General features: G+C 44.3%; 3 protein-coding genes across 6 annotated transcripts in view; 1 reads left to right on the forward strand and 2 right to left on the reverse strand.

Moving 5' to 3' along the window:
* Positions 1–14,416, reverse strand: part of CDC42BPB (CDC42 binding protein kinase beta) — a 58,869-nt gene extending 44,453 nt beyond the window's left edge. For 3 of the 4 annotated variants that reach the window (XM_072116233.1, XM_072116232.1, XM_072116231.1), the window contains exon 1: positions 13,929–14,415. In XM_072116233.1, coding sequence (XP_071972334.1) covers positions 13,929–14,103 — 175 coding nt within the window. In that variant the 5' untranslated portion in view covers positions 14,104–14,415. Of the gene's footprint in view, positions 1–13,928 lie in introns of all 4 variants that reach the window. The other variant, XM_072116229.1, reaches the window with a different exon arrangement.
* A 2,733-nt stretch (positions 14,417–17,149) lies between these two features.
* Positions 17,150–22,051, forward strand: LOC140070182 (uncharacterized). The gene is made up of 3 exons (XM_072116526.1): positions 17,150–20,650; positions 21,208–21,361; positions 21,499–22,051. The coding sequence occupies exons 1-3, from the start codon at positions 20,293–20,295 to the stop codon at positions 22,049–22,051; spliced, it is 1,065 nt and encodes a 354-aa protein (XP_071972627.1). The 5' UTR covers positions 17,150–20,292.
* Positions 22,052–22,813: 762 nt separating this feature from the next.
* Positions 22,814–24,121, reverse strand: LOC140070183 (uncharacterized). Its single transcript, XM_072116527.1, has 2 exons — positions 23,796–24,121; positions 22,814–23,714 (listed from the first exon to the last, which is right to left on the reverse strand). Exons 1-2 carry the CDS (start codon positions 24,119–24,121, stop codon positions 22,814–22,816), a joined length of 1,227 nt encoding a protein of 408 aa, XP_071972628.1.
* Positions 24,122–25,316: the final 1,195 nt, after the last annotated feature.

A 25,316-nucleotide genomic window follows, 5' to 3' on the forward strand; every position in this document is an offset into this window, starting at 1 on the left:
TTTCACAGATATAACGTATATAAGATATATCTGCTGTACACAATTTCAGTTGCCCCTAGACACAACCCTTGGGTCAGGGAAGCCTTGGAGCCATGGAGCCGAGTCTCTCTCTCTGCTCCCTACACTCTAGCCCTGCTCCCTGCAGTCCAGGACGGAGATCACACTGACACATACTGACATACTGCCAGCAGTACGAGGAGAACTACAAGCTTCAGACAGATAAAGTTCTTTTTTCAGGGGAGGAAGGCACAGGAAGATTTAGTGTGTTGTGGAATAGCAGAGATGTAGAAGAGCTGACTGTCATTGTGTGCAACAGGCATCTCATGATCTCATATCTGATCCGTCTCATCTCTTTCTATGTGTCAGATACTAGTACAATGTTCAGAAGCTAAATGAAAGTGTATATAACCCTGTACCCTGATAATCTTACCACATTGTCAGCTCACAGAACTACCCTGTTTCCCCGAAAATAAGACAGTGTCTTATATTAATTTTTGCCCCTAAAGAGGCACTAGGTCTTATTTTCAGGGGATGTGTTATTTTCCATGAACAAGAATTTACATTTATTGTTGAACAAAAAATCTACTTCTCTAACATCCTCATAACTCTCCAAAATCTGAATTTCCAGCTGTGTTTCTTGTGACTCCATTTCTATTAGAATAATTGGCCCCAATCTCTCATGTTTAGTAAAAGAACTTTCCATAAATGACCCTTCTTATCCTGGTAGTTGCTGGGATCACATTTGCAGCACAACAGTCAGTGATTTTATCCCATGAATTCTTCCCCATGTCACAACCTTCTGCAGCATCTAAAAGATTTACTAATGTTAATGTATGGCACAGGGGAAGCTGCTGCAATGGCGGCCGCTAGGTCTTATTTTCAGGGGAGGCCTTATATTTCTAAGTCTGAACAAAATTGTACTAGGTCTTATTTTCGGGGGATGTCTTATTTTAGGGGAAACAGGGTAGATGGATCATAATGTGTCTGCTTAGAGAGTCCCCGCCCACACTCTGGAATCTTACACTGATCAGCCTGGAGTGATAGGAGCTAGAAAAGCAATAAAACGGAGTTAAATTGTAAAAAGTAAAGGGTTAAACATGATCTTTATAGTGTTAAACATCACTAGGGGGGGTTGAGATTTGAATTTTTTTTTTCATGGGAAAACCCCATTAAGGACTGCTGCTGATAACAAGTGAAGAAAGTTTTTCAACAGTGTTGTACTTTGTGCATGTAATTTGCATATTGGTGGAGTCGTGACAATCGTAGGTCTGGGCTTCCTCACAGTCTAGGCGTGCCTGCACCAGCTGGACAATCTGCTCTTTAAATGTCAATATATGACAAGCCTGCTCAGGAACACACCCAGACATGGTATAGAAGAGCATTCACAGCAACAATGAGGGTGGCAAGCTATTATTGTGCACAAGTGCATGACAGACGTGTTTACCGTAATCTCTGCGCAGGTAACCTGAGACGTGGGCCGCCCTCTGCAATAACAACGCGCTGCTACAAACTCAATAAGGGGTGGAACAATGGAGATCATGCCCCCATCTATTCTGGCTTCTACTTTACAAGAAAAAGTAACTTTTTACCCTCCCCCACGCCACTGCACAGCCAGGTGCACGCAGGCCCAGTTGTATCCATTGTGCCAAGCTCTCTATAATCTGGTTCACTAATGGGAAATATGTGCCATGTCTTGAAGGTAAATTCCTACAGAAGTCAATATCCAGTTCATATGTAGTAGAAGATCAACTTTGCCAATTTATTTAGTTGCCCCAGTTCCAGTTTATAAAAGGTTATTATCCAATGTCAAATCACTCACAGGTCGTAGCATGGAAAAAGGCAATTCCCTAAACCAGTGCAAGATCTGGCTTTTTGGAAAGCCACCACTTTCACAGTTATATCAAAGGGTGTTCACTTACTTTTTAAAGGGCTTTTCTGCTTTAAGTCTCAAAGATATGGGTAGGCAGAAATAAGATGCCTCTAGTTGGGATCTAATTAAGTGACCCCACGAGACTCCTGCATACATTGTACATGGATGGAGATATATGGCCATTTCCTTATAACACATGCCAGTATCCTGTTTGCTCCCCGAGCTGCAGCTGCACGTTGTGTTTCGCGGAGGTCCTTGCTTCCTCTTCTCTTCCTGGCCATTATGCCGCAGTACAAATTGGAAGGTCAGGAATTTCCTCTTCTGGATCTGATATCCCCTCTAGATGAAATACTAAATGCCTGCGTGTGTCGGTGCCAGGCAAAGCGGCTGCCATGTAGTTATGCAATGCAGTGGGCAATACCATGCACATTTTCCCTATGGCTTGCTTTATCTATACAGGCAAGGTGATATGTGGAGCCTCCACACACGCAGCATTGCTGCATTACAGTAGGTTGTAATATTACACTAACGCCCCAGACGCTGAACTTGTGGAGACTCAGTCTATTACAAGGCGCCCATGTTCCATAAAGAGCCATTCTGCTCCTTCCACAGTCAATGATGGAAACCCGATGACTGCTGTACTTAATGGGTTCCTGGATAATGTCTCCACAAAGACACAAGGTTCAATTAACTAGTAAAAAAATGGAAAAAATATGTACAGAATATTCCAAGTATCCTATTACTAGTATGCATTATGATCCATCTTCTCCTCTGATAAGAAGTTATGATGGGGTCACACCACCTACATCCTATCCAAGGGTTGATGTGGCTGCCCTTGCAGAAGTATGATTTGTGTATTTTACCCACATGGGGATCATCCCTCTCCGAACTGCTCAAAGTATGGGGAATCTGACGATGGCTCCCTGGGATTTAGACATGATATTAGGGACTGGAACTTGTGCTGTTATGCAGACAGAGTTTGTACATATTGGCCAATATACATTGCTATTGAGTAATAGGGCATGTTCACCAGTTTTCCATTTTCCAAGATGGCCGTCGCAACTGGGAGGATTCCCATGTTAAATGTGATCTGTTGGTCGGCTCTTAGTAGTGTTTCACGCACAGCACTAAACATAAACACAGACAAAGGTGCACGTGTAAATATCATTGACAGATAGAAAAATGCATACCAGATCATCTTTTAGGATCTTCATTTGGCGAGTTCCAAGGATGTAATGTTTAATACGCTTTTTGAAGATCATATGCATATTTGTCAGCCTAGATAGGCATTTGTGAAAAGAGTGTGTGCACTGCTGAAATTGATATAAAACATAGGTGCACATTTACTAAGGGCCGTGTGCCAGTTATCTGTCAAACTTTGCACATTCTTTTAGGTGCAAACTACTCGCACATGTATTTAAGGAGTGCACTGAAGGGGGTGTTCTGGTGCTCAGTTGGACCGTGCCCCACATTTAACATGCAAAGTCCGTCAGGATTGTGTTGCACGCTCCATGTTAATGTTTCACCAAAAAAAAATATTGGTGCACTCTGTCGGGGCAGTGCAGAGGGCGCCAGATATCCTAAATCTGGCGCCCCCTGGACACTACACAGGCAAACTGCACATAGCGCAGACTGCACTATTCATAGTAAATGTGCCCCATTGTATTTATATGGTTATCACTGTATTTAGTTGATGATTTATATGATGACAGAAGTTTGCATAGTGAGGTCACTAATGCCTTTGTATATATACCCCTTTATGTGCACTTGTAGCTTGCTGGAGAAGATCCTAGAGACTGAAACATTGCAGTGGTCATGTGTGAATGAAGGTGCCACTTTTTATTTGAAATTGTGGAGAGATGACTTTTAATTTTAGACAAATGTTGGATCTTAATGCATTTTACTGCTGGATATAGACCTCAGGGCAAAATCCAGAAGACAAGAAGCAATGACAGCGAGCTGACTTCTCCAATGTTGATTTACAGGACAAAATCTTTGCAATGACCGTTTGTTTCCAGCCTAGAAAGTTTTATTTCGCCTCCCATCAGGTCTTTCAAGGAACAGTCCCTTTAAGACCTGGAACACAGTCAACACACTGCCATGAACAGCAGCGGCGCTTTGGATGTAGAAGCAATGGTGTCTGAGTAACGCAGAACCATTTGGTAAGAGTTTTGCTTGACCATATAAAAAAATGTAAAGGTACCGTATATACTCGAGTACAAGCCGACCCGAGTATAAGCCGAGGCCCATAATTTTACCACAAAATACTGGGAAAACCTATTGACTCGAGAATAAGCCGACGGTGGGAAATGCACTGGTCACAGCCGCCCCAGTGTATTTAGCCAGCCAGCCCCTGCCCCAGTGTATTTAGCCTGCCAGCCCCTGCCCCAGTGTATTTAGCCTGCCAGCCCCTGCCCCAGTGTATTTAGCCTGCCAGCCCCTGCCCCAGTGTATTTAGCCTGCCAGCCCCTGCCCCAGTGTATTTAGCCTGCCAGCCCCTGCCCCAGTGTATTTAGCCTGCCAGCCCCTGCCCCAGTGTATTTAGCCTGCCAGCCCCTGCCCCAGTGTATTTAGCCTGCCAGACCCTGCCCCAGTGTATTTAGCCTGCCAGACCCTGCCCCAGTGTATTTAGCCTGCCAGACCCTGCCCCAGTGTATTTAGCCTGCCAGACCCTGCCCCAGTGTATTTAGCCTGCCAGACCCTGCCCCAGTGTATTTAGCCTGCCAGACCCTGCCCCAGTGTATTTAGCCTGCCAGACCCTGCCCCAGTGTATTTAGCCTGCCAGACCCTGCCCCAGTGTATTTAGCCTGCCAGACCCTGCCCCAGTGTATTTAGCCTGCCAGACCCTGCCCCAGTGTATTTAGCCTGCCAGACCCTGCCCCAGTGTATTTAGCCTGCCAGACCCTGCCCCAGTGTATTTAGCCTGCCAGACCCTGCCCCAGTGTATATAGCCTGCCAGACCCTGCCCCAGTGTATATAGCCTGCCAGACCCTGCCCCAGTGTATATAGCCTGCCAGACCCTGCCCCAGTGTATATAGCCTGCCGCCGCTGCCGGACAGATTGCACAGAAGATATACAGGGGTCGCCGGAAAGGTGAGTTTAGATATATTTTTTTTTTTTACTCGAGTAGAAGCCGAGTTTGGGTTTTTCAGCACATTTTTTGTGCTGAAAAACTAGGCTTATACTCGAGTATATAAGGTAATATTAACTTAGTGGTTATATAAACTTCTGTATGCAAGTCTGTGATATCTGTGCAGATACCTGGTCCACATACATGAGCAGCAGACATGGCCCCTGTGGCCTGTTAAACAATGGAGGTGAAAGGTTGTCAGCAGCTGAAGGGATTACTTCCTTTTCCTGTTCTACCTACTTCCCAGGAAGTGACAGTTAACCCCATGCAGACCAGCAGAGAGTTATGTATTTACCAGGATGCATCGCATCTATTAAATATTTACTGGGAGTAACGTCCCCTCTGGGATATCTTTGCGGCAGCTCTGACTCCTGAACCACTGGCTATAATCCATGAAGTCATGCCAGCTGCCAGCCTGCAGCAAATCTACATTTTATAGAGCCCCGAGGAAGTGGCCACTACAGGAGGGATCTTTTTCAAAGTAAATCTACCATCAAAATCGTGATGATCAATCATGTTAAACCAGGAACACTTTCTGATGGATCCAGGCACTGAGAGACTGTGGTAATATTCTTATTCCTTAGTGCTCCTGTACAGTGTAACAGCCTGTGCAGCTACAGCAAGGAGGGGCTCTTGTAATGCATCACTAGAGCATTTCTGCCTCATTAACAATCTTAAAAGGAGACATTCAGTTCCACCATCCTTGTTGGCATTAAACGCTCATCTCAGGGATCTTAGATCAATGGAATATATTACCGCAATGCTTCGCCAAACTAGTGAGAAGTTTGAGACCTGGACTCAATGGGACACCTATAGTGCTAGATTGGTTTCCTGATATTTTCATATATAATTGAGCTGCTATTGATGTCATATTTTTTTCCTGTATGTATGTCATGCTATTAGTGACGATTGTTTTTTCTTTTGTATTCTGCTATGGCAGATACCCATACTGATTTCTATAGGTTTCTTTGTTTTAAATATTCTTCCATAAAATAAAAATAAAGGAGTGGAAAAAAAAACAAACAAAACAAAACAAAACTATCTTAAAGGGAACCTGTCACCAGGAGACCCATTTTTAGCACTCCCCCAGTCCCCACATAGCATAGTACATACACTGCCAAAGTGTTTTTGTATTAAAAATTGGTTTTACAGAAAAAAAGATATGTTATATTGTACCTTTCATTAGCATCTGCTGTGTGACTAGGCAGTTGCCAATTGGGTGGGGCTGGAAAGGAGCAGTTCCCCCCACCCTTGGGGAACAGCTACTCCATGTGACCTTTTCAAATATATGAAAACACCCATCACTTGGCTTAGCGACGCCCCCTCCTCCTCTACAGCCAATCCCGAGTGTGGGGAGTTATTCATATATTTGAAAAGGTCACATGTTTCCCAAGGGTGGGGGGGGGGGGGCTGCTCCTTTCCAGCTCCTCCCAAAAGACAACTGCCTAGTCACACAGCAAATGCTAATAAAAGGTACAATATAACATATCTTTTTTCTGTAAAACCAATTTCTAAGACAAAAACACTTTGGCAGTGTATGACAGGTGACAGGTTCCCTTTAAAACATGATTTTAGAAGGTAGGAGGACATGGATAACAAATATAAGAAGATTACCACAGTCACGGTGCCTGGATCTATGAGTAAGTATCCCTGGTTTATCATGATGGATTTTGATGGAAGATTTCCTGTAACTGAACAAAACTTTATTTACACTGACAAGACAAAACAGCATCAGATTTGGAACAAGCTTTAAATGTCTGAAGAGTATCTACAGAAATGGCTAACCTGGGTCACTGCCGAGGCAACCCAAATGGATAAAACAGATCATTTCTGCTGTGCAGGATATTTATCCACCAAGTACAGCTACACCTGGTGTTCATAGTGTATAGCAATGTGAACGTCCACCTAATAAGAGAAGTGTGGGTAGACACACGCTCCGTCACTTTGTCCATATATACATAGTTTTCCTATATACACTGCACACTACCAAATAAAAGTAACTGCATGTCTTTCCTATCAGGGAAATAGTAAAGCAAATCCTTGACAGGAGGAAACAAGGGACTATAATATATAACTTTGAAGCATGGGGAATTTATTCTGTCCAATGTAGCACCAACAGAATGAAAAAGGCATTTCTAATGGTATGGATAGAAAGTTACTCAATAACAGGACCTTTTGTTACAATGATTAATAGAGGATATATTCTACTTACTTTTACTCTATGTAGGGTCTAGCAGAAGTTCATGTTGCTGCCTGGAAATTGTGAACAAGCTGCCATTGCAAGATCTACTAGGGCCTATTCAGACAGCTGGGCTGAGTAATATTCCCTGCATGATAGCAGTCTATGATATGACATTACTGTGGGTCTACTATCCCTTACACACATTAGGGCAGATTTATGAAAGTATTGTAAGGGAATACAGTCTTATGCTGCACAATATTCATACAAGTGTCTGGTGCTGGATAATAAATCCAATAGAAGACTGTCCAGTCAAACCTTGCACCTCCTATTACTTGGCTTAATTTAAGCCACAAAACTCGGACAGAATTCCGTCAGGTCAACATTATTTTTGGCACTAGGCCATGCCGCCTATTCATAGGTCACACCCATTTTGTCGAACTGTTTGTAGGAAAGCCTTTATAAATCTAGTGTAAATTACGATAGAACTGTCTTGATTAGTGAATATCTCCATTTATCGATTATACAGTCCAGGCTAGAATAGAATAGATTAAATTGGGGAGATTTATCAGAGGTTTCTGAGGTAAAACTGTTTTAGTTGCCTATAGAAACCAATCAGAGCTCAGCTTTCACTTTATATATAGCTGTTGGAAAATGAAAGTTGAGCTCTGATTGGTTGCTGTGGGCAACTAGAACAGTTTTACCTCAGAAACATTTGATAAATCTTCCCCATGAGGCAGTCTGACTGGAAAATGTAGCCATATTACCTTGACCACAAGCTATCCTCTGATTAAGCCCTTACTATTTATGGGCTTCATCTATTTAGGCCTTATATGCTCCCCTCCAAATGTCTACGGGGGGGGGGGGGGGGGGGGGGACGGACTCTTCAGGCTACAGTATTTTCTGGTTTATCAGAAAAAACTACTGCAATACAGGGTGGTATGTAATAGTCCTGCTGTGGCTATGCTGCTGTCATATAGGGGTCAGCTGAAGGGCTAGGGGAGATGTGTCTGGTCAGTGTGGGTCTGACAACTGGGACCCCGTTCATTATGGAAATGGTGGCCCCCAGTTCCTTTTTTTCAATGGAGTCGCAGCAACACATTTTATAACCTTTACGCCTCTGAAAGGAAACATCTTATAGTAGTCTGCAATAAATCTAGGAATGACTGGCAGGCTCAAAAGCATTTTCACAATCATGGGGGTCAGCTCAGCAGGACTCCCCATTAACAGGATATATTTATATTTTGGCCACGAACCAGACTGAAAATCGCATAACTTTGCCCAGTGAAAATCGTGGGAGTTTGGTGAGATTTAGGACAGAGTGGTGGAGATTTATCATAAGTCTTAGAGCAGAACTATTACATTTTCCCATGGCAACCAATCAGGGCTCAGCTTTCATTTTCCCACAGCTGTTTATAAAAATAAAGCTGAGCTCTGATTGGTTCCCATGGGCAACTAGAACAGTTTTACCTCAGAAACTTGATGATAAATCTCCCCCAGTTTGTTCATAGTGCTTTCAGAGTTCAGTCCGAGTTGCTGTACAACAATGCATTTTTTTTAACCTTCCACCTGTATCAGGTCCTCTCTGCTCTGTCCTAGAAACTTGCGCAGGAAATACTGACCGCACTATAATGTATCCTAGTGCTCTCACGCACCCATAAACTTCAATGGATGTTTTTCCTATGCGTTGGAGCAATGCGATGACGGATCAACATTGGACTTGCACAAGAAAAACACTAGTGGACAAGGGGTCTAAACACGTTTAAACTAAGTCTGAGCAGTCCAGTAACACATTTAAGTACACAATATACATTTTAGACTCTCCGCTTGCTTTCAGTGAATAGGAAGCTCTTTGTTTGCCCATTGTTTCATAATAATTGCTTTCTCTGGATGTAAAAGTAAAATATAATAGTAGAACGTTTTCCATTCTCTGCTGAATAATATATTTGTATAGAAACCTTTTGAAGCTATGGGGAAGTTCCAGCTTTCTGACAGCTTTAAATTTATATGAGTGCATAATAAATTCCGAGAGTCAATGTAAAACAGACGTATATGCCAAGATCAAATACTGCCGACACCGGCCTTGTACATGGCGGCATATCACAACAAGTACAGAACTGTTGTAAAGTACAGGGAGCCGAGCTGGAGGCCCTGATTGTAGCTTGTGCTAAAGGAGCGGTGCTGCAGTGTAAAGCTTCGAGGACAGAAGGAACAGCTGATTTCTGACTAGTACAGAGATCAATGGACAAGTGTGTCAAAAGGGAGCAGAGCTGCAGTGCAAAGCATTGCCGAGTGCAAAAAGCAACAGCTGTCTTGGCCTCACAGAGGAGATGGAATTCCTACTACAGAGTCCAGCGCACAATTGTGTCCTAATGGAGCAGCACTAAGCCCCTGCTGACACAAATAATTAGCAGGGGAACAGCAGCAGTGCATTTCCCCTTTAATTAAAGGTGACCTTCCCAATACAAGTCACTCATGACCAGGGTACATTAACTAATGCCTGGAGGGACATTGCACAGGAAATGGTCATCCAAAGAGCCGTCTATTATAATACTGCATTAAATATTAACAAGCCACTATACAGAGAGGAGCTGCGTAGAGCTCCATCTAGTTATACAAGCATCAGTGGAAATCACTAATACAACAATGATATAACTGTGGTCATACTAGAAGTCACTCAGCTACCCCATAAAAAGACAAGGCCATTTAAAACATTGTCAAGTTGTTACCTGGCTTTCCCTGACCCCTGAATGGCAAACATGCCTACCTACACAGCGGCATTTTGTATGACAAGTAATTTCACTGTCCATGTCTATGCAACACTCATTCCCACAATATACCACTGGGCTCTTCTGAGCTTCTTACAAAGGACAAACTTTTAAAATCAGTATTTCTTCATCCACTTGAGGTGGGTTAAGTTCTCAGGACACAGACCTGAGTGAGAGCACATATTTGGACATGAAAAGCTTCTCTGCTCAGCCCCCACCCTCAGAGATTCTCAAATGTCATTTCCTACAATTCCACTCATAATTTAATGGTGGCCCATCTGTCAGCCAGATCCATCAGCCGAGAAACAAAAAAAACAAAAAAAAACCTACCCACAAGTGGGGCCCTGCAGCTGTTGCAAAACTACAACTCCCAGCATACCCCGACAGGCACACGAGGAAAGTTCTGGGATAGCCTGGGAACCTCTGACAATATATGACATGGCATAGGACATGGAGTTCTGGTTGCACAACATAGGTCAAGGTGTTGTTTTATGTCAGTTACAAATCTAAGGTCTGCTGCAAATTTTCTGTAACTGACGTGGTTTAGCCCCCCAAAAATCCACAGCAGAGAAGGGTTTGTCATGATGCTGCTGTGAGCAGTGCAGCAAATCCACACATAACAGGCCAAAACCCTAAGGGTGCAATCACACATTCATTTTTCGGATGCAGTTTTAAAAGCCATAACAGGTGTGGATCATAATGGGAGAGAACATACCCTTGAGTTGTGCTTCTTTTTTCCCCAAACCTCAACTGGCTTGGACATCGTAAACTGCATCTGAAATTTGTGTGAATGCACCGCAATATTTGTAGACCTAATTGTGCGCTATATATACATAGTGGGACATGTCCATAAAACCAGTTGACACCTTCCCATCACCCCCCACGCCACCAGATAAAATTCTTGCAGGCGGCTCCCAGGAACGCTAAGTTATTCTTACTCATATAAACAGGAAATAAAATTTCCTGCTTCAAACTTGTCGGAAGTTTGGAGCAAAAAAAAAAAAGTCTGTGGCACACGGAAAACAACTGAATCTACAATACTGAACATCCATTAGATATCATTCGCCTCCATTGGGTGGTCACTATTATGGTCTGATGTTGTGTCTCCCCATCATTCATGCAGCTTTCCAGGGGATCTCCTTCAATGCAATGATCTGTAGAACATCCTTACGCTGCTCCCTGGATAGAATCATCTGCACTGTTCATCCAGATCTACCAGATTCATGTAAAGAATGCCACAGGCCATGTTTTAGCTTCTGCTGGATCATACACTGGGGATCCAGGCTGAATGACACAACTATACAGTGAGAAGATGGGCAAACGTGGCCAGTATTGTGGCACGTAACTGACCACATATGATATGAACAGTGTAGAAAAGCTGGATAAAAAAAAAAGTTTGCTACATGAAGAGAATGTTATCACATCTCATGAGGAAGGTGCGAGTCTGGATTCTGCATATATTAACCATGCAGAGTCTGTGGAAAGCTGGATGACACTAGTTATTAATATCACCTGGGTTAAAACTACCCAACATCCCTGAATCCTTAGCAGGCAGTGTGGATTATTGCAGCATTCCTGTCCCAAGGCTCAGGCTCCCAGGAATCTGCAGGCAGTGTATACATTCCTCACTATAGATGTTCTCCAGATCTGGGCGGCAGCAGGAAGTATAGCGGCTGCCTACACGGGAATATCTTCTGACTAGGCGCCCAGTGATGCCACAGCAGCAGTATCGCAGCACACAGCCTAGTGAGAACCGAAAACATCTTAATTCTTCATTTCCAAACTCTGATAGACATCAGTGAATAGAAACATTGTGGATTACATCAAGAGGCCATAAAGCACTACAGACCCTAGCTGGGGGAATGTTATTGCATTTCATCTACGCGAGGCACATCAGAAATGATACTTTCATACAATGTATCAACACAGGATCAAATCTGGATTACCGGCTGTCCGCAGAGGTCGCATGTTGTGTAGTCCTAGCCAGGGGGCCAGCAGTGGTCACATTGGCTACAAACAGGACTAGATATTGGGGTGCCAGTGCCATAAATGTACTGATTTAACTATAATTTACTTTAAACTCTACACCTGCACCCTGCAACAGATCTGAGGGGACGGGCGAAAAAAAATGGTGAAAATATAACAAGGTCTAGGATCTTTCAATTTCCATTTATCGAGTAAGGGAATCCAATGGAGGGTAGTCCCCCGAAAGTCACATTAACTATCAATAAAAACTACTTTATAGGCCACAACTCTATGTTATTTATTAAGCAACAATTATGGAATGGCTTTCCCAGGAATTGGCCGATATCCCTCTGCTCCATGAAGTCCATCAGCTGTTTTATGGCACCATCTACCAGGATACAGGCTGCAGGAAAGGACGGCAGGGATTTCCTGGTGTCCGCCTTGCTTACCTTCCCACTACCCAGGAAGCAATTCTGCTAACTGACATTTATTAGGGAATTGCTGTGGATGCAATTGTCTAATATTTAACCACTGAAAACAGGAAGTGAAAACCTCAGATGAGACAGCGGCCAAGACATGGGGATACGCTGTCCAAAGTCACAGAGCTGTCATCTAGATCATGGTCTTCTAGCTGTAGTAGAACTACAACTCCCAGCAGACACCGCCATCCTGTGACTGGAAGTAGTGGTGTGACCATGGCACATAAAGCTCAAAGCAAACAGGAAACGCTTCTGGATACAATCTCTAACTGGATTATAATTTAGATGATTTAATTTCAGGATCTGCTAATAGGCAGGCGGCCACATGTTACAGCCTCTGCTATCATCATGTGCAGTCTACAAACCTCTGCTACCCCACTCGCCCAAACTACTGGGGGGCAAACATGCCCAGCCCTGAGGGTTAACTTCTCATGCCTTACTAGTACACTCAGATTTCTGGAGAAAATGGGTTATAGTTTTAGGAGTCCCTGTACATCACAACATCTGAATGCAGTAGTCTGCAATCTGTAGTAATACAGCCTGCAACATACAAAGACTGTCTGCTGAGAGCTGGCACCACAGCTTCTGTACAGTACAATGCAAACATTATGAAGAAACCCCAGCACTGATGATCGGTTAAAACATACAGGTTGGCACTGGTGACCACACCCTAGGCAATACTTTTAGGTGTCTAAATGATTATGTCCTAGGTGAGATAGTGGCATTTTATCCAATACTATCAGCAGCAAAGGCAACAAACGCCCTGTAGTATCATGCCACCTGTACCCAACTACAATATTACTTTGTCTCTATAGTGTCCTTAGTGATGGACCCAGACCGAGCGCTGGGACAGTGCCATTACTTCTCCTTGAAATGCAATGCACTACTTCTCCATATCATATGCCCTTTGCAATTCTCCCATGCACATACCCAACATATACACGTTCAGGCCATGTCTGTCCTATCCTGTTACGCATGCCCGGTTTCATATCATGACTGGCAGGAAACAGTCGCCCGACACATGGGTGTAAAGCCACCGCTCTGCCCCCCCCCCCCCCGGTCCATATAACACTGTTCTAAAGAAATGCAAAATCATAGCTCACCATCTCCAACCAGTACAGTTTTAGTTTATACCATATTACCCATGATTGCCTTCTCAATGCAGTGCGCCACCCATGCCCATCTTATGATGCCCCCAGCCCAGAATACCACTGCTGTACCCCATCGCAGCCACAATCACTGTGCTTGAGATGCTGGCATATCTGGCTATACTGCTGTATCACAGTGATGCCAGTACAATGCCCACCCTCTCATGCCCATCTCTCTGCCCCATGATGCTCTAAATACAAGGCACCAGCCTATATAAGTGGCTTTATTAACCCTTATAAATCTGCACCTCTCATTATGGTGCCAGCAGCAGCCACTGTGCCCCATGCCCATCGCAGCCACAATCACTGTGCTGGAGATGCTGGCATAGATCACAGTGATGCCAGTACACTGCCCACACTCTGTCTGCCCCATGATGCCGGGCACTCACCCCACTCCAGGAACTCGCTGACGTACTTGTCGCGGCGCAGTGTGGAGCCCTGGCACTCGGTGACCAGGCAGAGCAGCACGTCCAGCAGCGTCTCCACACTCAGCGCCGCCTCGTTCCTCTGCGGCCCGTCCAGCAGCAGCTGCTCCAGCTTCTTCAGCCGCACCCGGGCCGACATGTTGTGCGACAAATCCGTGCGACAACAACGAGAAAATGTCCGGAGCCGAGAAGAAGAATAATCCGGGATGTAATCCCCGCACGGCGGAGGGCGCGGCTCTCTCCTCCCGGGAGTCAGTCCATGCCCCGGCTCCCTGACTGCTCTGTAGTGCCACTGCGCCCCGGGAACATGGCCCGGCGCCTTCCCCTCCCTGCCCCTGGTTATCGGGATCACCGAGCAGACCGGGAGAGCTGACCCAGCCCACCGGAAAGGGAAGGAATGTCCGAGCCGACGTCACGACAATGCTGGAAGAGCCCTCTTCCGGTCACTGGGCAGCACTGCACATCCATAGGGAATAAAGACTTCGCTGGAGGACGGGAAGCCGGGAAGGACACAAGAACGCGAACCTCGAACTACATACCTCACACTGCAGAGCTGTCCTGTGGGATGCTGCTCCTGTGTGATATAGTCTGCAGGCCTCTTGTTGTTGAGCGAGTGTATTTTAGCCGGGTACTAGTGGAAATAACAAGACTCCATATCAAGCATTTTTCCGGAGCCCTGCTATACACATTCTTTTTTATAATGGACTGCTGCAGGTTACTCCACAGAGAGCAGTCCCAGGGGAGGTGATAGGGTGGTAAAAGATGCGGGGCAGGGGTGCCAATGCATGTGTATCGCACTATTGGTAATATCAGTTATACCCTCCTGTACATAACCCCCTGACATGTGGCTGTGCCAATAACAACTTTACTGAATGTATATACAGCTACAGAAACACAGGAGAAATCCCTACTTGTTACATTCAGTGACTGCAGGTGATGCGTCCTCTAGCTTCTCCATTAGGCATCACCACATCTTGGAGCTCATTTTTTGAGGGTCGACTTCCATGCAACCCCTTTTTGTAGCGCAGCTGCGCTGGCCTCCATGAAGCACGAATTAGGGGGTGACGTCAGATGTTCCAACTGATTCGGACTGAGCTCGGGATTTGACTTTCAAGTTATGTCGCAAGCCCTAGCCCTAAGATCCACCGCTAAAAAGTTTGTAAACTCTGTCGGACCTGAGCGGGGAAGCGACACATGCAGGATATCAGGCGCACATTCTTAGTGAATCGCCGCATGGTGTATTATAGTCGGACAGTGCACTTTATGTGAACTCTGTGATGTAAATGTGCCCCCTTATGTTCCTCATTGTCCCTATATATTGGTTCCCTGACAGTGTTATCCTGCTGCTGCCCCTAATAATCTCCCCCAAATACTGTAAGGCTCCGTTCACACTTTTGTCTTGCATTTAAACAACACCAGGTGCTTGTTACTAATAACGTGTGGCAATGGAAACGCAAATGAGATCACACCGAGGCCCTTCCTAATGCCACATGTGAACGCGCCACATGAAATGTGACCCACAGATTCCCCCAGTAATGTGCCCTTCATAGCCTGCCCCCAATTATGTCCACATACACCCCCCTGCTATGTCCCCCATACAGCCCCCGTAATATGCCCCCAGTCTCTCAGTAATGTCCCCCATACAGCCCCCCAGTAATGTGCCCCACACAGCCTCCCAGTAATTTCCCCTATATAGGCCCCCCTATCAATGTGCCACACACTGTTACCCCTAGAAATGTCCCCCACACAGCCCCCCAGTAATGTCCTCACATAGCTCCCCATTAATATCCTCACACAGCCCCCCAGTAATGTCCTCACATAGCTCCCCATTAATATCCTCACACAGCCCCCAGTAATGTGCCCCACACAGCCCCACAGATACACCCATGTTCTCCCCCTTCCCTTAGTCCCTATCATGTGCCCCCTCACCTCAGCTCTGTGCATGGACTTCCCCTGCAGGTCATGTGATCATGACATCATCACAGGTCCGGCAGCCTCCGGGTAGTAATATTCTCCTGGAGACTACAGGTCCTGCATGGGAAAGTAATGCACCCGTTCTCATTACGATCTGTGGACATGGATTGTGATGAGAGTGTGGAGGAATGTCCTGCTGACCCAGGGAGATCGGGGCAGGAGCATTAGCCATGGATCTTTTGACCTAGTGACACCCCTGAGCAGTCCTATGCTAATATCACAGCTCAGGGCTGTTTTGTAGGGTCAATATAGTCTTCTATCACTAATACAAAATTAGACCAGAACTAAGATCATTACCTCCAAATGAAAGCTCCTAAAAGAATGTGCAAATTCTAGCGCACATCCCTTAGTAAATGTGCCCCATTGTACTTCAAATTAGTTTCAAAATTTGAATGTCATCTATTGTGTTTAGTTATGAGAAAAACAAATTTGGCAAAAATTTTGAAAAATTCGAATAATAGGGGTTAAAAAAAATTTTTTTTGGACAATACATTCATTTTGTCCAGAAAATCAAACATTTACAATGAATTAAATGACAAAAAGCTCAACAAAATTTGATACCCAATTTCTCCCAAGTGTACAGATACCCCGTATGTGGTGGTAACCTGCTGTTTGGGCACACGGCCGGGCATAGAGTGGAAGGAGGCGCCATCCAGAGCAGATTTGAGTTGTCACATTGTGCATGCTGTATGTACATTTTTTCTGTTTCTAATGTGGACAAATTGGGGCTTAAATTTTTGACAGATGAAATGCACTTTTCAGGTAATAATTTTGGGGAATCTATAGCTAATTGATTACATTTTGTTAACTCTTTCCTGGTATAAGAAATGAAAATCATCAATTTTTGTTAAAATTTTTTTGCTTTTCTTTTTTGGCCGTTCAACATACCATAAGAATGATATGTTATTTTTATTATACGGGTCACCACGATTAGGAAAAAACTCCATTTCTATGGAATTAAATTTTTTCCCAATTTTACTGAATAAAAACTAAATTGGAGAAAACCTTATTAATTTTAGCATCACCTTTTCAGAGGCATAACTTTTATTTTTAGAGTTGTTCTTTTTAGCGGTCTTATTTTTTTGCGTGTGACATTTTTTTAACACTTTTAAGAGCATTTTTAAGGGTATTAATAAAAAACATTTTTTTAAAAGTTTTTCAAAAGGTTTTCTTTTTACGGCGTTCCACAGTGTGGATCCAATAATGATTTGGTTTTACTATACATATTGTTACAAACAATACCAAATATGTTTTTGTACTTGTGTTTTTCATAATTTATTAATTTACTAATGTATTGCAGTGCGGTGTAAACTGTCTGAGCATGTATACGCATGCACATACAGTTTACAGTCAGACCTGGAAGGGGTCTGACTGTAGGACTGATCAGGCAGCCCTGGGGAACTCGGCAGACCTTGAGGCTGTCATGAAGAGGATCAGATCCCCCAGTAAGTGGTACAGGGGGTCCGATCCCTAGGGAGAAGCCCCTCATACGCTGTGGATATCTCTGATTGGATTGTGGATGTTAGAGCAGAGTGTCAGCTGTGATATACAGACGACACTCGCTGCTTCTGGCACCAGCTCTGCTTGTGAGCTGGTGCCAGAAGCAGGACATAACAGCATGTCTGGTGCGGGAAGTCCCTTCCCGCACGGACAAACTATTACCTCCTGGTGTGAAAAGGGATAAAGGGATTAAAAGGCCCAAACAGTCTGTAGTGTATGAAACTGTATGTTCAACTGGTGTAGCTACGCCAATCAAATGTTATATTGTCTAGTGAGCAGGGGTAGCTAAGCCTAATATGTGATAAAGCTGAAGAGCATTGGTTGGCGTAACAATAAAGCTTTATTTATATAGTGCCATCACATTCTGAAGCGCTGTACAGATCATAAGCTACTTATACAATAAAATAAGACAATAAAGAGTGATAATATAATCAGGTGAAACAATAGGAATGAGGGCCCTGCTTGCAAGAGCTTACAGGGCATGATGATGAAGGGTTGATTGGCTTCTGAATCATTCAAAAAAATAGTCGGAATAGAGCAGAAGCTGAGGATGGTTATATATCCTAAATCATTAAGAATGGCAGTCCCGGTAGTTCAGAGATGGTCCATGCAGAAACTTCTTTTTAGTGCCTCATTGTCTAATCCACAAGGAGCTATAGATAATGTCAAGAGAGAAAGGATTTTAGGCTGTTAAAACATTTAATATAGATTGTTACAGGTAAAAAGGTAGATGGTTCAATATCATATTTTATATTTGTGCTGCCTCTTGTATGTGGTATGTAAGACCTCACCCCGACTCTCCCTTGGCCCCAGGGGCTTGGAAGCACTCCCCAGCCATAGCAACTAGGAAAAAATCATCACAAACCCAAACTATTTATGAGTACAGGGCCACCATCTATGGGGAATACTGTTTCTCCTGTCACGGGCCCAGCCAGTTTCATAATGAAAATGGGGCCAGGGGCCTGTAGTGACAGCATTTTCCCCTGATCATGAGTACCAGTGTCTTAAAGACACTGGTAAATTGATTACCCTTGAAGCACATAACAGTCTTTTCTCTATACACTCTGCCATACAAATGATGCAATGATATCAACTGCAATCTGCATACCCCATGGTGTAAGGCAGAGCACCGAATGATGTTTCCCTGATTTGTTTTCACCATCTCACAGGCCACAGTAGCATGAAGCCTCTTCCTGTGCAGTAGTGTCATCATATTATCACATTTGCAACTGCCTGCACAGGCACTGTGATTATTGGTTACTGGAGGCATTATGACTGGTGGCTACTGTGGAGGGGGCTGGGGTACTGTGACTATTGGCTGCTGGAGGCATTATGACTATTGACTCCTGTGCAGGATGACTTTATTGGCTAGAGTAGCTGGGCACCGCTACAGTGGGGCCCCTCTGAATATATTGGCTACTGTGGGGTGCACTGTTCCCATATTGACTACAGTGGTGGCATAATTGTTATCTCTATGGGAGCAAGACATTAGTATTAAGTTTTTGTTAAGAAGATGGGGGAGATGATGATAAGCTGAGGAACCTACATTTTTTGTGTTGCTAAATCTGCAAAGAAGTTGAATATTGAAGAAACTGTCATGAGGGACTAATGTCATCATCAGTGTTGCCCCCCCCCCATCATATGTATCAGCTTAATCACTGCCATGCTGTGGTAGGATATGATCTCCAGGGAAACTGATGGTAGATGTCCTTTAAGTCTGTGGTGTTTTTGCATCTTTTTTTTTAAAGGGTGATAAAAAAAAGTCACAGAAGGATGTGCTAGTTATTAAGTTATTAAAATATAACAATCCCACTGCAATATTGCAAAACATTTGGAGATGTTTCCAAATTAAAGATGTGGTTACATTCTGCCTCTATTAGAACAACGTTAATATTCCACAATTTCTTCTTCAGAAAGCATAAGGGTAATAAACCTGTCATTTGATCATCAAATAGAATGACATTAAAGGGACAGAAGCCCCTCAGGGCAAGAGATGCAGGACATAGGGTCATCTTCCCCGGATAGAGGCGGAAACCAGAGGCTTAAACTAATGGATAAATGGATGGCTTTTTCTACGGAGCAGCAGGCTCTCAATCATGCAGGGATGGGAGTGTGTCTTTAAATGGTCCCTGGACAATATACAATAGACATCAGGGGTAAACCAACGTTTTATAGGTTAAAAACCATTCAGTCATTTGTACCAAGACCTTATTCTGACCTTATTTTCCATTAACATTTATACATAAATTGTATTATTCCTAACTGTGCAGATCAATGTACTGGTGTCCTAAGATATCTTCCTCTAACATGGTTGTAGTAATAGAGATTTCCCAGAAATAACAGATAGTATATTTTATAGCACCATCTGATTGGTGTAGAAAGCAGTGGGTGATAAAGAATAATTCAGGCACAATTTCTATTTTGTTGAATGTATTACTTACATAACATTACATATCATGTATTATACTTAATATTTTTCTTGTGGAGTCACTGTGTACATACATGACATTACTTATCCTATATTATACTCCAGAGCTGCACTCACCATTGTGCTGAGTACATACATACATTACTTATAATGTACTGATCCTGAGTTACATCCTGTATTATACTGTCAAGCTGCACTCACTATTCTGATGGCGGAGTCACTGTGTGCATACATGACATTACTTTTCCTGTAATGATCCTAAGGCTGCATTCACACGACCGTTGAAAAACGGCCGTATATACGGGCGTATATTCGTCCAGAATACGCTACCATTCATTCCTATGGGAGATACGGTGATACAAAGAATTGCCCTATTTGTCACCGTACCGTACCGTACCGTATGTGAGCCGTATAAAAAGATAGAGCATGTCCTATTTTTTCACGTTCTTGCGGCCGTATGCCCCATTGAAGTCTATGGGAACGTATAAAATACGGGTGACATACGTTGTGGCCACCGTATGCTGCCGTATATACGTTCTGTATCTAGGAATACCAGGAACTAGGGGAGGGGAGGGGAGGACTTTCCTGGGAGTCAGAAGCAACATGGCTTATGTGCAGATGGAGAGGCTCCTGGCTCTGGTGCAAGCTCACCCTATCCTATGGGATAAGCGTTTGGAAGACTTCCACAACCGTGCCCTCAAGCACAAAAAATGGGAGGAGATAACTGCAATACTGTTGCCGGACGAATGGGCTAGTAGCAGTACCCGGGAACGTGCATCTCTTGGTAAGCTAATTACCCTGCCCTGCAGCCATGTGCATACCCCACCCCTGCGGATCCCTGCAGCCATGCGCCCTGTGTCACCCCTGCAGCCATGTGCCCTGTATCACCCCTGCAGCCATGTGCCCTGTATCACCCCTGCAGCCATGTGCCCTGTATCACCCCTGCAGCCATGTGGCCTGTATCAGCCCTGCAGCCATGTGCCCTGTATCACCCCTGCAGCCATGTGCCCTGTATCACCCCTGCAGCCATGTGCCCTGTGTCACCCCTGCAGCCATGTGCCCTGTATCACCCCTGCAGCCATGTGGCCTGTATCAGCCCTGCAGCCATGTGCCCTGTATCACCCCTGCATCCATGTGCCCTGTGTCACCCCTGCAGCCATGTGCCCTGTGTCACCCCTGCAGCCATGTGCCCTGTATCACCCCTGCAGCCATGTGCCCTGTATCACCCCTGCAGCCATGTAGCCTGTATCACCCCTGCAGCCATGTGGCCTGTACCTTCTTAATACTTTTCTGTAATATTGCTTGAAACCGCAAATTAATTAATTTTTTTTTTTTTTATAGTAAAAAAGGTCTCCACACGATGGGTCTCAGCAAGAGACCAATATAAGAGGGAAAAGTCGGAGAAAGGGCGAAGTGGCAGTGGAAAACTGCACAAGAAACCGTACCTTTACACAAGTTTCATGCGGTTTTTGGATCCGGTGATGGACGTTGGAGAGTAAGTTATCAAAACATATTTTTACTTTAAAGCATTATTAATAAAAGAATTGTAAGTTCTTGTGTCCTCAGAATTGTCGTTGCATCAATGCACTATAGAATATGTGCACAAATTTTATTTATTTTTTTTTTCTCTAGAACTGCGGATAATTTAGAGGAATCTGCCTCTATGCAGACTGGGGAAGATGTGTTGGAGGAGTCCTTTGAGGAGCAGGCAGAGGATCTATCCACACCTCAACCTCCATCTACACCACCACCACCGCCGATGCGTTCGCGTAGAAGGAGGCAGCTGGGAGTGTCAAGTCTCAGTATTGCTGCTGAGAGGGAGGTCTTGGATCAGTTGAGGAGGAGGCGCGATGAATCGGCGGAGGACATCTGCATGCGCTCCATGGTGCAAGACCTGCAAGGAGTTCATGAGGATGACAGAATGAACTGCAGGGTAGCCATGATGGCTGTCCTGCAGACAAGTCCAAGGTGGCTCTTTTTTTGGAAAGACGGCGGCAGCATGTGGGTGGACTGCTACCTCCAAGCCCACCTCCATCCACCAGATACCCTGCCATGGCCCCTGTGTTCCATGGGCCCTACGAAGGCTCTTCAGCCATGGCTTCTCATGGCCAAGCAACATCTGGTCCATACACAAGAGAGCTGTATGAACTCTAAATACAGCATTTTGTATTGTATATATTGTTAATATTTGTTTATAAATTCGTTAAAAAAAAATTTCTTCTTTCATTATTCTTTACTCCATCCACTAACATCCTGTATATGCATGCAAAAGAGACAGATGGGTGCATGGATCAAACAGCAAAGTAGCCTTGCACTCCTCTGTCTCTTCTTCTTACAGACGTACTTTTAAATCACCATCAAATCAAGCATGGATAAACCAGGTACACTTGCTCATAGATACGAGCACCTTGAATGTGGTAATCTTATATTTGTTATAATACCTCCATCTCACTCACACCTCCTTTACTTACCCCTTTGTTAAAATTTGCAAATGTGCTTGAGGAACTCCAAGCTCCATTAACGACTATGATACCTGGAGCTCCACATGTACATTTGAATTATATCCTAAATATTAGGAACAAAGAAGCTAAAAGAAGAGCAGATACGGCCACATTTTTTAAACAATTTTTGAAGATTATTACATCCAAATTCAAATGCACACATAACCATCCATCCACATTGCTAATGTCTTAGAAAAAAAAACACATGACAAGGTATTGTGTATATAATTTTATTAAAAAAAAAAAGATTGGATGAGGTCTTAGTTTACTCCTTTGACTCATTTTCCAATGTCAGCCAAAAAGCAACTATTCGAATATGGGTCAAAGAAGTAGTAAGCTCACAACCCACGTCAAGGGGCCCCATCACTTGCGAGTCCCTACACTAAACTACCAAAACAAAAAAGGTTCAAAATAAAAAAAAAACACTAATCTAAAAGTCCAGAGCCTCAACGTCCACTAATAGCATCCATCTGCCAGGGAACGACACCCTCCGCAGAAACAAAGTAGGAGGCAAACTGCTCACGAACAAACAGTCCAGCCACTCCGGGTCGTCCTTGGAGAGTGTTGTCCAGGGGGATAGATGCTGTTGGATGTTGTCCCTCCACATCACCATCTGAAGCACCATCGTGGATCCGAACGAAGTTGTGAAGAATAACGCAGGCTTGCACTACCTTCTTAACGTTGTCCGGGTCCATCTGAATAGAGCTATGTAGAACCCGCCACTTGCTGCAAAGAATCCCGAAGGCACACTCCACATACCGTCTTGCTCGGGTGAGCCGATAGTTGAAAATGCGCCTCCGTTCATCCAAACCACGCCGCGGGAATGGCCGCAGCACATGACGGGAAAGTCCAAAGCCTTCATCAGCAACGATCACAAATGGTGCAGGAGGTCCAGTAGATCCAGGTAGACATCTCGGCTCGGGCAGGGTCAGCTGGTTGGAGCGAAGTCGTTCACCCATTCTGGAAGCCCTGAAGACCGCTGCATCCGCAGAGCTTCCATAGGCCCCAATATCAACAATTATAAACTTGTAGTCACTGTCAGCCAAAGCCAACAAAACCACAGAAAAATATTGTTTATAATTGAAGAATTGGGACCCTGAGTGAGCTGGCTTCTTCACACGTATGTGTTTCCCATCCAGCGCCCCGATGCAATTTGGAAACTGTGCTGAGTCCAGGAAACCATCAGAAATCCGGATCCAGTCTTCAGCAGTTGGCACAGGCATGACCGCAGGTCTTAGTCGCTTCCATATCACTTCGCAGGTCAATCTCACGATCATTGAAATGGTGGAAACGCCCAGCAGGAACTCATAATGCAGCGAAGCAAACGAGTTCCCAGTGGCAAGAAACCTAAAAAAAAAAAATACATTTAATATTTAAACAGACTGTCCTACTTGAAATAATGAAATGTATATACTTGAGAAAACTTACCGCAGTGTCACAATGAGCCGTTCCTCTGGTGTCACAGACCGCCTCATGTTGGTATCCTGAAACCGGAGCCCCGATCGCAGGTCCGCCAAAAGACGATCAAATGAAGTCACAGTCATCCGAACGTAGTTGTGAAACTTGTCCGGATGCTGGCGCAGGTCAGCGTACAAGTTCATGAAGTGACCCCTCCTAGGCCGCTCGGCAACAATGGGATGAACCCAAAATCGCCTAGTCGAGCGCCGCTCCTCCTCACGCATTGCAGAACACCTTCGGAGAAAGCGCAGAACAACCCAGTCCAGGAGCAGATCGTCTGTGGGATTGTACGCCATCGCAAAAGATAAGAAGTGCCAGAAACCAGAACCAGAAGCAGCAATGGAGACTAAACCTTGCTCTCACAAAAGTCAAAATGGAGTCTGGGCCGGTCAGGTGACCAAATTTGGGGCTGGGCAAGCTTTTGTCATCATTTCTCATTATTTGCTGGCCCACCGTATTTTGTACGGACACGGTACGGATACGGTGCAATACGTGCGCATACGGGTAAAAACGGCACGTATATACGGCACAATACGCCAGAAATATACAGAACGTGAAAATTTAAAAGATCGTGTGAATGCAGCCTTACATCCTGTATTATACTGTTGAGCTGCACTCACTATTGTGCGGAGTACATACATACATTACTTATCCTGTGCTGATCCTGAGTTACATCCTGTAGATATTTTATTAACATATATGATATAAAACATAACAACAACACAAAACATAAACCATTATATACAATATATACAAAATATTTACAACAACTCACCTGCTGGTCCAGCCTCATTCACACCTAGCACCCGTTTTTTTTTTTTTTTAAAGAATGAGAAAAACATAACATATACATCTAAATTAAATAAAACAACCACATCATAAACCAACAATTAAAAACAAATCACACCCACAAATTAACATAAATGAACATAAACACACCTCCACCCTCTCATAAAAGACCCCCTCACCCCCTCCACCCTCTAATAACAGACTACCCGACACAAATAGCACATCCCACACCCAAAAGTTACATCCTGTATAATACTTCTGAGCTGCACTGGGGCAGATTTATCATATGTTGGCGCTAAGTACACCAGATAATAATCCTGGAGCCTGCCAGATATTTCAGGTGGCTCTGGCCTCCTGTTAAGTCCTCCAGACGGCAGTACTGCGTTGTGCCAGCAGGGCAGTTCTACGCCAGGTCCAGCCAAGCCCTCCATCTTGCTCCTCCACGCTTGCTTGCCGTGGAGGTAGCATAAGGGGGAAAATAGGTGCATTCTTGGCCATGCACCAGGAATCGGGCCCATTTCAGGACTTGATGGTGGCACTTAAGGGGTTAATTCTGATCAGTGACACCAGCTAACACCCACTGTGTATGGAGCAGGCTCAGTCCATACATCCTTAACCAACATGTGACATACAGTTACATTGCATGTTGGAAAGTGGATAATTTGGTTTACCATTCAAAGAAAATGAATGTTAGTGATTAGA

The sequence above is a fragment of the Engystomops pustulosus genome, chromosome 7 (genome assembly GCF_040894005.1).
Source record: "Engystomops pustulosus chromosome 7, aEngPut4.maternal, whole genome shotgun sequence".
Lineage (NCBI taxonomy): Eukaryota > Metazoa > Chordata > Amphibia > Anura > Leptodactylidae > Engystomops > Engystomops pustulosus.

Bases quoted from the DNA above. Each gene is read 5' to 3' on its own strand.
- LOC140070182 (XM_072116526.1), top strand. From the start codon at position 20,293: ATGTCCTATTTTTTCACGTTCTTGCGGCCGTATGCCCCATTGAAGTCT. The intron at 20,651-21,207 runs GTAAGCTAATTA...TTTTTTTTATAG, and splicing joins CCGGGAACGTGCATCTCTTG to TAAAAAAGGTCTCCACACGA. The intron at 21,362-21,498 runs GTAAGTTATCAA...TTTTTTCTCTAG, and splicing joins CCGGTGATGGACGTTGGAGA to AACTGCGGATAATTTAGAGG.
- LOC140070183 (XM_072116527.1), bottom strand. From the start codon at position 24,121: ATGGCGTACAATCCCACAGACGATCTGCTCCTGGACTGGGTTGTTCTG. The intron at 23,715-23,795 runs GTAAGTTTTCTC...TTTTTTTTTTAG, and splicing joins CGGCTCATTGTGACACTGCG to GTTTCTTGCCACTGGGAACT.